The sequence below is a fragment of the Trachypithecus francoisi genome, unplaced genomic scaffold (assembly GCF_009764315.1).
Source record: "Trachypithecus francoisi isolate TF-2019V2 unplaced genomic scaffold, Tfra_2.0 Lachesis_group0, whole genome shotgun sequence".
Lineage (NCBI taxonomy): Eukaryota > Metazoa > Chordata > Mammalia > Primates > Cercopithecidae > Trachypithecus > Trachypithecus francoisi.
In genome coordinates this window covers 26,251,674-26,266,166 of record NW_022681453.1, presented here as the reverse complement: position 1 = coordinate 26,266,166, position 14,493 = coordinate 26,251,674, and the positions used below count along the sequence as shown (strand labels likewise).

General features: G+C 44.0%; 1 protein-coding gene across 1 annotated transcript in view; it reads right to left on the bottom strand.

Annotated features, from left to right (window-relative positions):
* The window catches only part of FLNB (filamin B), a 166,038-nt gene that overhangs the window by 71,954 nt on the left and 79,591 nt on the right, over window positions 1-14,493 (bottom strand). Inside the window, 2 exon segments of the mRNA XM_033210256.1 lie at window positions 1,402-1,479; window positions 2,678-2,796. Of these exon segments, the coding sequence (XP_033066147.1) occupies window positions 1,402-1,479; window positions 2,678-2,796 (197 nt within the window).

Below are 14,493 nucleotides of genomic sequence, written 5' to 3'. Positions count from 1 at the left end.
GAGGCATCACACCTTTAGCAAAATAAAAATGCTGACCTTAGATACGCTTAGTCTCTTTAATAGGAAACAAACACATTTCAATCTCTGGACATTGAGTCCTTTCAGGGGGCTGAATGGGCCACTATCCCTCAGAATAAAATGTACAGTTCCAGGATTTCAAATCCACAGCCAAACTGTTTTTTCAAGGGACCAAGATCATTCTTAGTTAGACACATGGATTTGGGACAAAGCAGAATGATTTCCATCTAAAACTTGAGTCACTGTTCTCATCTTTGAAATTTTTGGGGAATAATTGGGTTGGGTTTCATATGAACCTATACTTGATTGGAATGAATTAATTACATTATAAATGCTCCCTTCAAGAGCATTTACTCCAAATGCATCATATTCTAAGAGTCTAAGAGAACGCTAAGGCCATCGTTCCAGGTGAATTCACTAAAGCCCAAGGTGGTCTATATTCAGTCTATATTCCAAAGTCTGGGCAGGTACATGATGGGATTGGCCTTTATGTGCTGTTGAGGGCTTTCTTCCAATGAAAAGTGTGATCCTGGGTCACCCCACTCTCCTGCAAGACAGGCTCTCTTAGCTCTTGCCCTATAGGCCACCTGGATGTCATCTCAAACAGAACACGAAAGGTTGCCAAGACAAAGAGCCTGAGGCCTCAATCCCTATCATTTCTCCAGGTGATGAGGGGGCCATTTCCCTCTACTATATTCAGCTGAACTACTCCAGCCTCAGCCTTCAATGCTGACAGCCCCTCCAGAGCACCTCCAAGGGGAGTACTTAAGAAAGCATTAAGGACAAAGAGCCCGCAGGGTGCGGTGGCTCATGTCTATAATCCCAGTACTTTGGGAGGCTGAGGCGGGAGGATAGTTTGAGGTCAGGAGTTCAAGAACAGCCTAGGTAACCTGGTGAAAACCCGGTCTCTACTAAAAATGCAAAACTTAGCCGGGAGTGATGGTGGGTACCTATAATCCCATCTACTCAGGAGGCTGAGGTGAGAGGATCGCTTGAGCCAGGAGGCGGGGATTGCAGTGAGCTGAGACCACACCACTGCACTCCAGCCTGGGCGACAGAGCAAGACCCCATCTCCAAAAAAAGAATCAGGGAAAAAGAGCCCATCTATGGTGTAGTCACCACAGCATCTACACTCCAAACACACAGCTGCAACCATTAGTTACCTAGATGGAGTTGGAAAAACCTCACGACACTGCAAACAACTCATCCTAGCTAGTTGAGGGAATCCTAGCGATTCCAATTTTCTATGAGGAGCATAGATCCTTCTATAATCAGAAAGGAAAATCAGAAATTCACTTAAGAAAAACACTCTTTTTCCTGGGCTATCTTTCTTCTCCAAGTCCCAAAAGCAGCCCAAGCCACGGCCATGCTGCTTCATCTTACTTTGTGCAGCCCAGTGACCTTGGGCAGATACTCCACAGAGTATGTCTTGTTCTTGTCGCTGTCAGGGGTCACTTGTGCCTAGGAGGAAAGGTGGGCAACAGTTAGAAAAGGCGCCAGGTGTGAGTAAGGAGCACGCTGTGTCAGCAGGGGTTCTGCAGGAGCTGCCAGGTTGGGAACACTGAAGATGCTGGCGAGCTTCTGTCCCTCTTGCACAACGCCCCAAGAGAGAAGCTGCCAAAAGTCACAGAAACAAAACCACACAGTGCAGAAGCATAACAGAGTCAGGACTCTCCAGTGTCCAGCATCAGGCTGGCACTCTCTAGGTAAGACGGAGTATGAAGCAAGAAACTTAAACCTTTATCCACTCAATAGTTCATCGAAAGCTTATGAAATGCCGGTCCCAGTGTTAGGTACTAAAAATAAAACATGAGCAAGTCAGGCACAATCCCCACCCCAGTGGGAGAAACGGACCATCCAGCAGTAAACTTCAGAACTGCAAATTATGCTAAATGCCAAGAATAAAATAGGTCCTAATAAGTGATAGAAAGAACAGCATGTGCAAAGGCTCTGAGGGAGGAACCAAAGAATGGCCAGTGTGGGAAGAGAGCAGGGCAAGACTATCTTATTATTCTGGCCATCAGTATCTAAAACCTCAACTGAGGCTGGGCTCGGTGGCTCACACCTGTAATCCCAGCAGTTTGCAAGGCCGAGGCGGGTGGATCACCTGAGTTCAGGAGTTCGAAACCAGCCTGGCCAATGTGGTGAAACCCTGTCTTTACTAAAAATACAAAAATTAGCCAGGCATGGTGGCAGATTCCTGTACTCCCAGCTACTCAGGATACAAAAATCAGCCAGGCTGAGGCAGGAGAATCGCTTGAACCTGGAAGGTGAAGGTTGCTGTGACCCAAGATTGTGCCACTGCACTTCAACCTGGGCAACAAGAGTGAAACTCCGTCTCAATAAATAAATAAATAAAAATAATAAAACCTCAACTGACAAGGCACCTTTGCTAAATACAAAGTATCCTTTATTTCATTAAACACTGTGTCCCTGGCAATCAATTTAAATCCAATTTCAAGGCTCAGCTCTTGGGCAGGTTACTTTAACAGCTATAAGCCTCAGTATCCTTCTGGTAAAAAAAAAAAAAAAAAAAAAAAAAAACAACTTTCTGTTGTGAGCTGAAATGAGGAAAATGGAGGCATAGTCCCTGGCCTCATTACAAGCCCCAAAAGTTCCATGAGGTGCTAGAAAGGAGAGGCAGCATCCTCCAACATACCTCCTCTTTGTTCCCTTCTGGGTCCTCAACAAACACCATCACGTCTCCTTGCCCGGCGCTGATGGTGTCCACAGTGAATTTGGCTGGCTGCTTCACCATGTTTCCAGTGGGCTCGATTCCTGCCACAGGTTTACACAGACACGTTAGAAGCGGGGCAAGAGTGTGGCATGAGCCATCGCCCACTGCATCTCTTTCAGGGAACTGAGAGATGGGACCCAGCCCTGCAGATCCCAGATCGGAAATGGGGACAAACTGCCTTGACAAGGACAATCAGACAGGTTGAAAGCCTTAATTTTGTCCATGTTACTGAAGCAATATCCAATTTTGATATTCAGAGAACCTCAGTCAGTTTATACAAAATTGTGGAAAATAACGTAGTTAGTAAGTAGTAGCAGAGCTTGCCTTGACGGAAGCAACACAGCAGGGAGGAGGGAAGCTTATTTCTCATTAAACAGCATTTATTGCATTGCCTGACATGTTTAAAAATTACATTCAACCATTTTTTAAAATAACCTTTTTATTTTAAGATGATTGAGCAAATTCACTGAGACAGATTTTACCTGTAGGTGTAAGAAACAATGCCCTTGCTGGGCACGGTGGCTTACGCCTGTAATCCCAGCAGTTTGGGAGGCTGAGGCAGGTGGATCACCTGGGGTCAGGCATTCAAGACCAGCCTGGCCAACATGGTGAAACCCCGTCTCTACTAAAAATACAACAATGAGCCAGGCGTGGTGGCGCATGCCTGTAATCCCAGCTACCTGGGAGGCTAAGGCAGGAGAATTGCTTGAACCGGGGAGGTGGAGGTTGCAGTGAGCCCAGATCGCACCCTAGGCGACAGAGCATGACTCCGTCTCAAAATAGTTTCCCCAGTGGTAACACAGTAAAAAGCTATGACTCAATCTCACAATCAGGGTACTGACGTTGATACAATCAAAATAGAGAACATTCCCTTTAGCACAGGGAGTCCTCCTGCTGCCCTTGCATAACCACACCCACACTCTCCTTAGCCCTGATAATCACTAACCTGTTCTCCACACTGTAATTTTATTATTTCGGTAATGTCACATCAATGGAATCATAACTATGTAACCTTTTAGGACTGGTCTTTTTCACTACACATAATTGTCTACAGGTTCACCCAGCTTGTTGCTTCTATCAAGGGTTTTTTTCCTTTTTATTGCTGAGTAGCTAATATTCCATGGTATAGACGTACTACAGTTTAACCATTCGCCCACTGAAGAACATCTGGGTTATTTCTAGTTGTCTATTACCAGTAAAGCTGCTGTAAACATCTGTGCATAGGGGTGTGTGTGTGTGAAATGTAAGTATAAAATAGTAAGAAATTATATATTTAGGTCCCTGGTTCCAGAGTTCCTAAACTCCTTGGAATGTCCTTGGTGACAAGACCATCTTCTGTTCTAATGAGGCAACTCTTAGTGGGCTCCCGGATAGCTTTCAGGATGGGGCTAATCAACAGAAAGACCAAGTCATGATCAGAAGCTTAGAACTTTTGGCCCCACTCCCCATCCTACAGGGAAGGGAGAGCAAGTGTAGTCTCAATTAATGTCAATCATGCCTACGTGACTTAGCCTCCACAAAAATCCCTTAAGTACGGAGTTTAGAGAGCTTCTGGGTTGGTGAACACATCCATGTGCCAAGAGGATGGCCCGCCCCAACTTCATGGGGACAGACGCTCCTGTGTTCAAAACCCCTCTAAACTTTGCCCTGTGCACCTCTTCATCTGGAGGATCATCTGTATCCTCTATCATATCCTTCACTACACAACTGCTAAAGGGAAGTGTTTCCCTGAGTTCTGTGAGCCACTCTAGCAAATAATGCAACAGGAGGAAGGGGTAATGGGAACTTCTGATTTGTAGCAAACCTGGACAGAAGTCGTGGGTAGCCTGAGGACCCGCCACTTCTGACTGGCCCCTGAAGTCGGGGTGAGTTTTGAGGGACTGAGCCCTTAGTGGGGTCCGCACTAACTTCAGGTAGACAGTGTCAGAATTGAAGCGAATTGATTATAGGACACCTACTTGTTGTCCACATAAAATTGGAGAATTGGTCAGTATGGGGGGAAAAGTCCATAGATTTTGGTGACCAGAAGTGAAGTATTGAGAGGAGTAGTAGAGAAGAAAAGTTTTTTTCTTTAGCTATGAGAATATAGAAGGAAAAACAGTGGCTCTCCTATACAGTAAGTTTTCATTCCTCTGGGATAGATGTCAAGGACTGCAATTGTTGAGCCATATGGTAGCTGCATGTACTGTTTTTTGAGGTTTTGTTTTTGTTTTTGTTTTTGTTTTGAGAACAGTCTCACTCTGTAGCCCGGGCTGGATCATGCAGTAGCTCAATCATGGCTCACTGTAACCTTTACCTCCCAGGCTCAGGCAATCCTCCTGCCTCAATCTCCTGAGTAGCTGGGACCACAGGTGTGTACCACCACACCTGGATCATTTTTAAAAATTATTTGTAGGCCGGGCACGGTGGCTCACGCCTGTAATCCCAGCACTTTGGGAGGCCGAGGCGGATGGATCACGAGGTCAGGAGATCGAGACCATTCTGGCTAACACGGTGAAACCCCGTCTCTACTAAAAATGCAAAAAAATTAGCCGGGCGTGATAGCGGGCACCTGTAGTCCCAGCTACCAGGGAGGCTGGGGCGGGAGAATGGCATGAACCCAGGGGGTGGAGCTTGCAGTGAGCCAAGATCGTGCCACTGCACTCCAGCCTGGGCGACTGAGCGAGACTCTGTCTCCAAAAAAAAAAAAAAAAAATTATTTGTAGAGATGAAATCTCCCTATGTTGCCCAGGCTGGTCTCAAACTCCTGGGCTCAAATGATCCTCCGGCCTCAGCCTCCCAAAGTGCTTGGGATTACAGAAGTGAGCCACTGTGTCCAGCCTATTTCTTTATTAAGAAACTGCCAAACAGTGTTCCGAAGTAGCTACACCATTTTACATTCCCACCAGCAATGTATGAGTGACCCAGATTCAGTTTCTCTGCATCCTTTCCATATTCAGTGTTATCAGTATTAATACTTTTTATTTTAGCTGTTCTGATAGTGTGTACTAGGATTAATTTGCATTTTTCTCATGGTTAATGATACTGAACAAATTTCTATTTTTTTTTGGGGGGGGGTTTGGTCATATGGATGTACTCTTCAGCGGAAACTGTTTATGTCTTTTGCCCATTTTCTTATTGGGTTGTTTGGTTAAATGTTTGTCTATTTTTTATCTACTGAGATTTGAGAGTTCTTTACATGTTCTAGATACTTGTGTTTTGTTGGACATATGGTTTGCAAATTTTTTCCCCCAGTCTTTAGCTGTGTATTCATCCTCTTAACTGTAAAAAGTTTTAAATTGTTTGTAAAAGTAAAATCCAGCCCCCAGATCCCAGTCTCAGCAATATTTTGAGTTCTGTCTGAGATGTGTCTGGGTGGCTTTTATAGGGTGAGGGCTAAGACAGCTTGTCTTGCAGGACAGTGGGTGACCCAGGAGTACACCCTTCGATGCAAGAAAACCCTCAACAGCACATAAAGGCCAACCACCATGTACCATGTTGAGCTTTTGAGACACACCATTCTTCTTAAAATGTTAAAAAGTTTTTAATTTTGATGAAGTCCAATTTATTTTTTTAATGGATCATGTTTTTGGTGTCAAATCTAAGAACTATTTGCCTAGCCCTAGATCTCAAAGATTCTCTTCTATGTTTTTTTCTCAAAGTTTCATAGTTATATGGGTTTTTTGTTTTTTGGTTTGGGGTTTGCTTTTGTTTTGTTTTGCCTACGGATGTTCAATTTCTCTGCCACCATGTGCAAAAAGGTTCTTTCCTCCAATGGCTTATCTTTGCACCTCTGTCAATAATCAGTTGTGCATATTTGTGTGGGGCTGCAATTCTGTTTCATTAATCTATAATGTCTATCCTTTGACCAATACCACAAAATCTTGACTTCTGTAGCTATACAGTAAGTCTTGAGATCAGGAAGGCTGATGACTCCACGTTGTACTTCTTTCTCAAAATTGTTTTTGCTACTTTAGTTCCTTTGCCTTTCCATATATGTTTAAAATAATACTCTTCTTGCTATCTGCAAAAGCTCTTGCTGGGATTTTGACAGCAATTGCATCGAACCTCAATGACAATTTGAGGAGAGGTGGTATCTTTACTATTTGGCTTTTCTTTTTGAGACAGAGTCTCACTCTGTCACCTAGGTTGGAGTGCAGTGGCACAATCTTGGCTCACTGCATGCTCCGCCTCCCAGGTTCATGCCATTCTCAGGACTCAACCTCCCAAGTAGCTGGGACTACAGGCGCCCGCCACCATGCCCAGCTAATTTTTTGTATTTTTAGTAGAGACGGGCTTTCACTGTGTTAGTCAGGATGGTCTCAATCTCCTGACCTCATGATCCGCCCACCCTTGCCTCCCAAAGTGCTGGGATTACAGGTGTGAGCCACTGCGCCCGGCCCACTATTTGACTTTTACAGTCCATGAAGACATTATATCGCTCCATTTATTTAGGTCTCTTTTATTTATCAGTGTTTTTGTAGTTTTCAGCATTTAACTCCTATATATGTTTTATTACATTTACATTTTGTAATGCAATTATAAACAGGCTATGCTATTTTTAACTTTTGTGTCCATTTGTTCATTAAATTATACAGAAATATAATTGACTTTTACATATTGATCTTGTATATTGTGACTTTGCTGAACTCACTTATTTAAGGGGGGTATTTGGGTTTTCTCCCCACCATGGATTCTTTGGGATTTTCTACATAGACAATCATCTACATCTGCAAATAGAGACAGTATTATTTCTTACTTTCCAATAAGCCTTTTCTTACCTGACTGCACTGGCTAAAACTTCTAGCATTATGTTGAATAAGAGTGGTCAGAACAGCCATCCTTGCCTTGTTTCTCTCAGGAGAACACATTCAGTCTATTAATCATAATGTTAGCTGTAGGTTTCTTGTAGTAGCCACTCTATATCAAAGTGAGAAAGTTCCCCCATTCCTCTTTTGTTTGAATTCTTATCACAGATGGCTGTTGAATTTTGTCAAATGCCTTTTCAGCATCTATTGATAGGATCATGTAACTTTTCTTTGTTAGTCTGTTAATATGGAAGATTACGTTGACTGGTTTTTTTTCTTTTTTTGAGACAGTTTCGCTCTTGTTGCCCAGGCTGGAGTGCAATGGCACAATCTCGGCTCATTGCAACCTCTGCCTCCCGGGTTCAAGCAATTCTCCTGCCTCAGCCTCCCAAGTAGCTGGGATTACAGGCGCCCACCACCACACCAGGCTAATTTTGTATTTTTAGTAGAGACGGGGTTTCATCATGTTGGTCAGTCTGGTCTCAAACTCCCGACCTCAGGTGATCCACCCGCCTCGGCCTCTCAAAGTGCTGGGACTACAGGCGTGAGCCACTGCATCCGGCCTATGTTGACTGCTTTTCTAATAGTGAACCAGGCTTTGCATCCCTGGAATAAACCCCACTTGGTTATAACGTGTACTTCTTCATTATATACAGCTCAATTTTATTTGTTAATATAGTCATTTGCTGCACAATGAAGTTTCAGTCAAAACTAGTCCACACATACAATGATGGTCCCATAAGATTATAAATTAAGCCAAAAAATTCCTGTTGCCTACTGACGTCGCAGTAACACATCGCATTACTCATGTGTTTGTGGTGATGCTGGTATAAACAAACCCACTGTGCTGCTGGCCATAGCAACATATAGAGCACGTACAACTATGTTCAATATACAATACTTGATGATAAATGACAATGCTACTGTTTTGTGTATTTAATATACTATACTTTCTATCATTACATTTTAGAGTGTGCATCTTCTATTTAAAAATTAACTGTAAAGCAGCCTCAACAAGCCCTTCAGGAAGTATTCTAGAAGAAAGCATTGTTATTACAGGAGACGGCAGTTCCACACATTACTGTCCCTGATGACCTACCAGTGGGACAGTGGGACAGAATGTGGAGGTGGAAGACAGTGATAATGATGATCCTGACCCTGTGTAAGCCTAGGCTAATGCGTGTGTTTAATTAAAAAAAAAAAAAAAAGTTTTAAAAGTACAAAAATGAAATTAAAAGTTTTAAACACAGAAAAAAGCTTACAGAGGCTGGGCACAGTGGCTCGTACCTGTTATCCCAGCACTTTGGGAGGCCGACGTGGGTGGATCACCTAAGGTCAGGAGTTCGAGACCAGCCAGGCCAATGCGGTGGAACCACGTCTCTACTAAAAATATAGAAATTAGCCAGAAGTGGTGGTGGGCACCTGTAAGCCCAGCTACTAGGGAGGCTGAGGCAGCAGAAGAGCTTGAACCCAGGAGGCAAAGGTTGCAGTAAGCCGAGATCATGCCACTGTACTCTAGCCTGGGCGACAAGAGCAAAACTCCATCTCAAAAAAAAACAACCAATTGTTATCCAGTTCAAGGATTCTTTTCTCTGTCCTTCCACCCTGCTATTGCGCTAATCCAGTGAGTTTTTATTTCAATTACTGCAATTTCCTGTTCTAAAATGTCCATTTGATTCTTTATATCTCCTAAATTTTTATTATTATTTTGCTGGGACACTGTATTTCTTTGATGAGATTTTTACTTTTTTCATTTTTTTCATGATTGTTCTTAATTGCTTACTTAAGCCTTTTTTTTTTTTTTTTTTTTTTTGAGACGGAGTCTTGCTCTGCCACCCAGGCTGGAGTGCAGTGGCTGATCTCAGCTCACTGCAAGCTCCGCCTCCGGGTTTACGCCATTCTCCTGCCTCAGCCTCCCGAGTAGCTGGGACTACAGGCGCCCGCCTCGTCGCCCGGCTAGTTTTTTGTATTTTTAAGTAGAGACAGGGTTTCACCGTATTAGCCAGGATGGTCTCGATCTCCTGACCTTGTGATCCGCCCGTCTCGGCCTCCCAAAGTGCTGGGATTACAGGCTTGAGCCACCGCGCCTGGCTTTTTTTTTTTTTAAAGATGGAGTCTCACTCTTCTTGCCAAGGCTGGAGTGCAACCAGCCTCCACCCCCCAGTTTCAAGCGATTCTTCTGCCTCAGCCTCCTGAGTAGCTAGGATTACAGGTGCCCACCACCTCGCCTGGCTAATTTTTTTGTATTTTTAGTAGAGACGGGGTTTCATCATGTTGGTCAGGCTGGTCTCGAATTCCTGACCTCAGGTGATCCGCCCGCCTCAGCCTCCCAAAGTGCTGGGATTACAAGCGTGAGCCACCATGTCCCGGCTACTGAAGCCTTTTTTAATGACTGCTTAAAAATTTTTGTCATACAATTCTAACATCTCTATCACCTCAGTGTTGGCATCAACTATCTTTTTCATTCAGTTTGAGATCTTCTTGGTTCTTGGTATGACAAGTGATTTTTTTTTTTTCTGAAACTGGATATTTGGGGTATCATGTAATGAGACTCTGGGTCTTCTGTAAATGTTCTGTTGTAGCTAGTGTTTTATGATACCATGCTGGCAGGGGAGGGAAGGATACACACCTTGTTACTAACAGTGGGGGAAGAAGTCAAGGTTCTCCATTCAACCTCCACTGATGCTCAAGATTGGGGGGCTCATTACTGGTGCATGGGGGTGGAAGTTCTGGCTGGAGGGACTAGGAGTGCCTCATTACTTCTCCATGGCACCAGAGAGTGGCTTCCTTATTGCTAGACTGCTGTCAAAGCCTAGGCTCCCCATTCAACTCTGCGTGAGTAAGTGCGGAGCTGCACGTTTTTTCTATGGTGTGGACCTGGAGTAGAGCAGTGATTGTTTAAAAGTTTTCTGCCGGCCGGGCGCGGTGGCTCAAGCCTGTAATCCCAGCACTTTGGGAGGCCGAGACGGGCGGATCACGAGGTCAGGAGATCGAGACCATCCTGGCTAACACGGTGAAACCCCGTCTCTACTAAAAATACAAAAACTAGCTGGGCGAGGTGGCGGGCGCCTGTAGTCCCAGCTACTCGGGAGGCTGAGGCAGGAGAATCCCTTGAACCCAGGAGGCAGAGGCGGAGGTTGCAGTGAGCTGAGATCATACCATTGCACTCCAACCTGTGCAACAAAAGCAAAACTTCGGCTCAAAAAAAAAAAAGGTTGGGCGCGGTGGCTCACACCTGTAATCCCAGCACTTTGGAGGCCGAGGTGGGAGGATCACCTGAGGTCAGCAGTTCAAGACCAGTCTGACCAACATGGTGTAACCCTGTCTCTACTAAGAATACAAAACTTGGCGGGGGGGGGGGGGGGGGGGGGGGGAGGCGTTGGTGCATGCCTGTAATCCCAGCTACTTGGGAGGCTGAGGCAGGAGAATTGCTTGAACCCGGGAGGCAGAGGTTGCAGTGAGCCGCGATCGCACTACTGCACTCCAGCCTGGGCGACAGAGTGAGACTCCAAACCAAAAAAAAAAAAGGAATTCCAAACACAGATGTAGAGAGCACTGCACAGTGGACCTCCTGTACCCAGCTTCAACAACTATCAACTCACAGCTGGTCTTGTTTCACCTTCACTCCTGTCTCCTCCCTCTTCCTGTATTATTTTGACACAAATCCTAGACCCCAGATTTTTTATCCATAAACAATCACTATGTATCCTTACAAGATACTTGCAAAGTACCCACAATACCAATATCACATTAAAAAACATAATTCCTTAATGTCAAATATTCAGTGTTCAAATTTTCAATTATCTTATAAATATCATTAATTTCTTACAGCACCTTGAACTGCTGCTTTATCATGATTTTTTTTTTTTTTGAGATGGAGTCTAGCTCCAACGCTAGGCTGGAGTACAGTGGCGCGATCTCGGCTCACTGCAACTTCCACCTCCCAGGTTCAAGCGATTTTCCTGCCTCAGCCTCCCAAGTAGCTGGGATTACAGGCATGCACTGCCACGCCCAGCTAATTTTTGTATTTTTGGTAGAGACGAGGTTTCACCACATTGGCCAGGATGGTCTCGACCTCCTGACCTCATGATCCACCCATCTTGGCCTCCCAAAGTGCTGGGATTACAGGCGTGAGCCACAGCACCTGGCTATCATGAATTTTTTAAACCATCAGTTGGAATAGCATCCAAATAAGGTCACATATTACAAATGGTTGCTAAGTCTCTTAAGTCTCATTTAACCTCTGGCTGTCTCTCCATCACTTCCTTTTCCTTGCTACAAATCTGTTAAAGATACTAGGTCATTTGTTACTACACTCTGGATTTCTATTCATTTCCCAATAGTTTAGTTTAAGAAAAAATGGCCGTAGACTATTATATAATAAGATAATCTTTCTGCCTAAAAAGAAAGTAAGGCAAAAATTATAAAGAATTACAAATAAAGTCTAAAAGGTAGCCTTCCCACACTGCTCAGGAAGAAATGCAAAGCAAAAAAGATACACAGTTTAACTCAGCATAGAAAAAAGGCTGGAAATAAATACCTCAAACTTTGAAGGCAGAAATGAGACTGGCAGTTGGGAGGTGAGTTTCAAATTTTATTTCATATATTTTTCTTTTGCTTAAGATTTACATAACAGTCAGGTTATGTAACTGATATAAGCAAATGGATTTAAACATACACCTAATGGCCAAGCATGGTGGCTCATGCCTGTAATCTTACCACTTTGGGGGGCCAAGGCAGAGGGAACTGCTTGAGCTCAGGATTTTGAGACCAGCCTGGGCAACATGGCCAGGCTGGTCTCAAAATAAAATATTAAAAAAATAAGTTGGGCATGGTGGTGCACACCTGTGGTCCTAGCTACTAGGGAAGCTGAGGCGGGAGAATCACTTGAGCCCACAAGGTCAAGGCTGCAGTTAGCCATGATGGCATCACAACACTCTACACTGAGAGAGAGAGAGTGAGACTCTATCTCAAAATGACAACAACAAAAATAAGTAAATAAACATGCACCTAAAATACTAAAAGTCCCACTTTGCCTGACTCCAGCAGCCTAAGAAACAACTTACTCTGCAGCTTGTCAAAGGTCTGGGCTTGGGTTGGTCACCTGTGGCTAACCATGGTTGGTTAGGAGGCTGAACCACACCCCTACTCTGTAAACTTCTGTGGAGCTTTGCTTACCATGAAAGAAGACAACTGGCCCCCCTCTGATTACTCAGATAGAAGGATGCTTAAGGATTGCTCTACAGTAAATGCTTCATAGAGAACTAGATTTTTACAAAGATTTCTGATTAGCTTATGGACGAATGCTTTTCACATAGTTAACCCTGAAAGGAAGCCCACCACAAAGATCTGTGGCTGGAGGCCCACCTCACCCCAGCCCTCTCTCCTTTCATCCCACTGGAACTAAGCAAGGTAGGGCTCAGTGAATAGATCCAAGGTAGGGCTCAGTGAATAGATCGACAAATGCTAACTGGCTGGCAACTGGCATCTATGAAACAACCAGGAAATAAAAAATAAAACAACACTTTCAAATCTTTTAGAAACGATGAAACAGATGAAACTGTCTCTCTTCCTGGGCTCAGGTGGCAGAAATGAAGCAATGTGGTCACACAGAGGAGACCAAAACTGACCCTGGCTTTCATCTCACCACATGACAAGAACAATATCTCACAGTCCCACCCATGTGGCCTTGTGACCCTGTCACCTAATATGACCATTTTTTCTTCCTACTTTAAAAAGCAGAGTGAGGCCACTTCCTCCTGAAAAATAAGCTGAATATAGGATTACCATATGATCCACCAATGCCACTTCTGGGTATATCCCTAAAATAATTGAAAGCAGGGTCTCAAACAGCACTTGTACACCCATGTTTTCATAGCAGAATTATTCACAATAGCCAAAAGATTGTAGCAACCTAAATGTCTATCAGCAGACGAATGGATAAGCAAAATATAGACATACAAAGGAATATTATTCAGCCTTAAAAAGGAATGAAATTCTGATACATGCTACAACATGGATGAATCCTGAAAATATATGACGAGTGAAGTAAGCCAGAGAAAAAAAGACAGCATATGACTGTACTTCTAGGAGGTACCTAACAGACAGCGTATGATTCCACTTCTAGGACGTACCTAGAATAAGCAAATTCACAGAGACAGGGAGTAGAATAAAGGTTACCAGGAGCAGAGGGGAGGGGAGAATGGGGCGTTATTGTTTAATGAGTATGGAGTTTCAGTTTGGGAAGCTGAAAAAGTTCTGGAGATGGATAGCAGTGGTGTTTGCACTTAATGCCACACTTAAAAATGGATAGTGAATTTTATGTTATGGCCATTTTCCCACAATGTAAAAAAATGCAAAATGCACACATATAAAAAAAAAATTTTTTTTTAAAAGGGTGTGTTTCCTCCACAAGTGCACCACAGTTGCTAAGAGGCAGATGAAGGAAATGGCAATGACCAGCCACATTCCTGAACCATAACAAGTGATCATTTTCTAGAACATAGCGCCGTGAAAGGAAACCGCCTCACATTAACAACAGGGAAGCCGGACAGCCGCTGATACGGTTATTACAAACATACATTATGCCTTGATTCGGTTCAGTCCATTTCACCAATCTGGTTGACAAAGGATTTATTTGGTTGTTTGCAACTGTTTTGCCATTAAGGAAGCATAATCTTTTTTTTTTTTTTTTTTTTTTTTTTTGAGACGGAGTCTCGCTCTGCCGCCCAGGCTGGAGTGCAGTGGCCGGATCTCAGCTCACTGCAAGCTCCGCCTCCCGGGTTCACGCCATTCTCCTGCCTCAGCCTCCCGAGTAGCTGGGACTACAGGCGCCCGCCACGTCGCCCGGCTAGTTTTTTGTATTTTTAGTAGAGACGGGGTTTCACCATGTTAGCCAGGATGGTCTCGATCTCCTGACCTCGTGATCCGCCCGTCTCGGCCTCCCAAAGT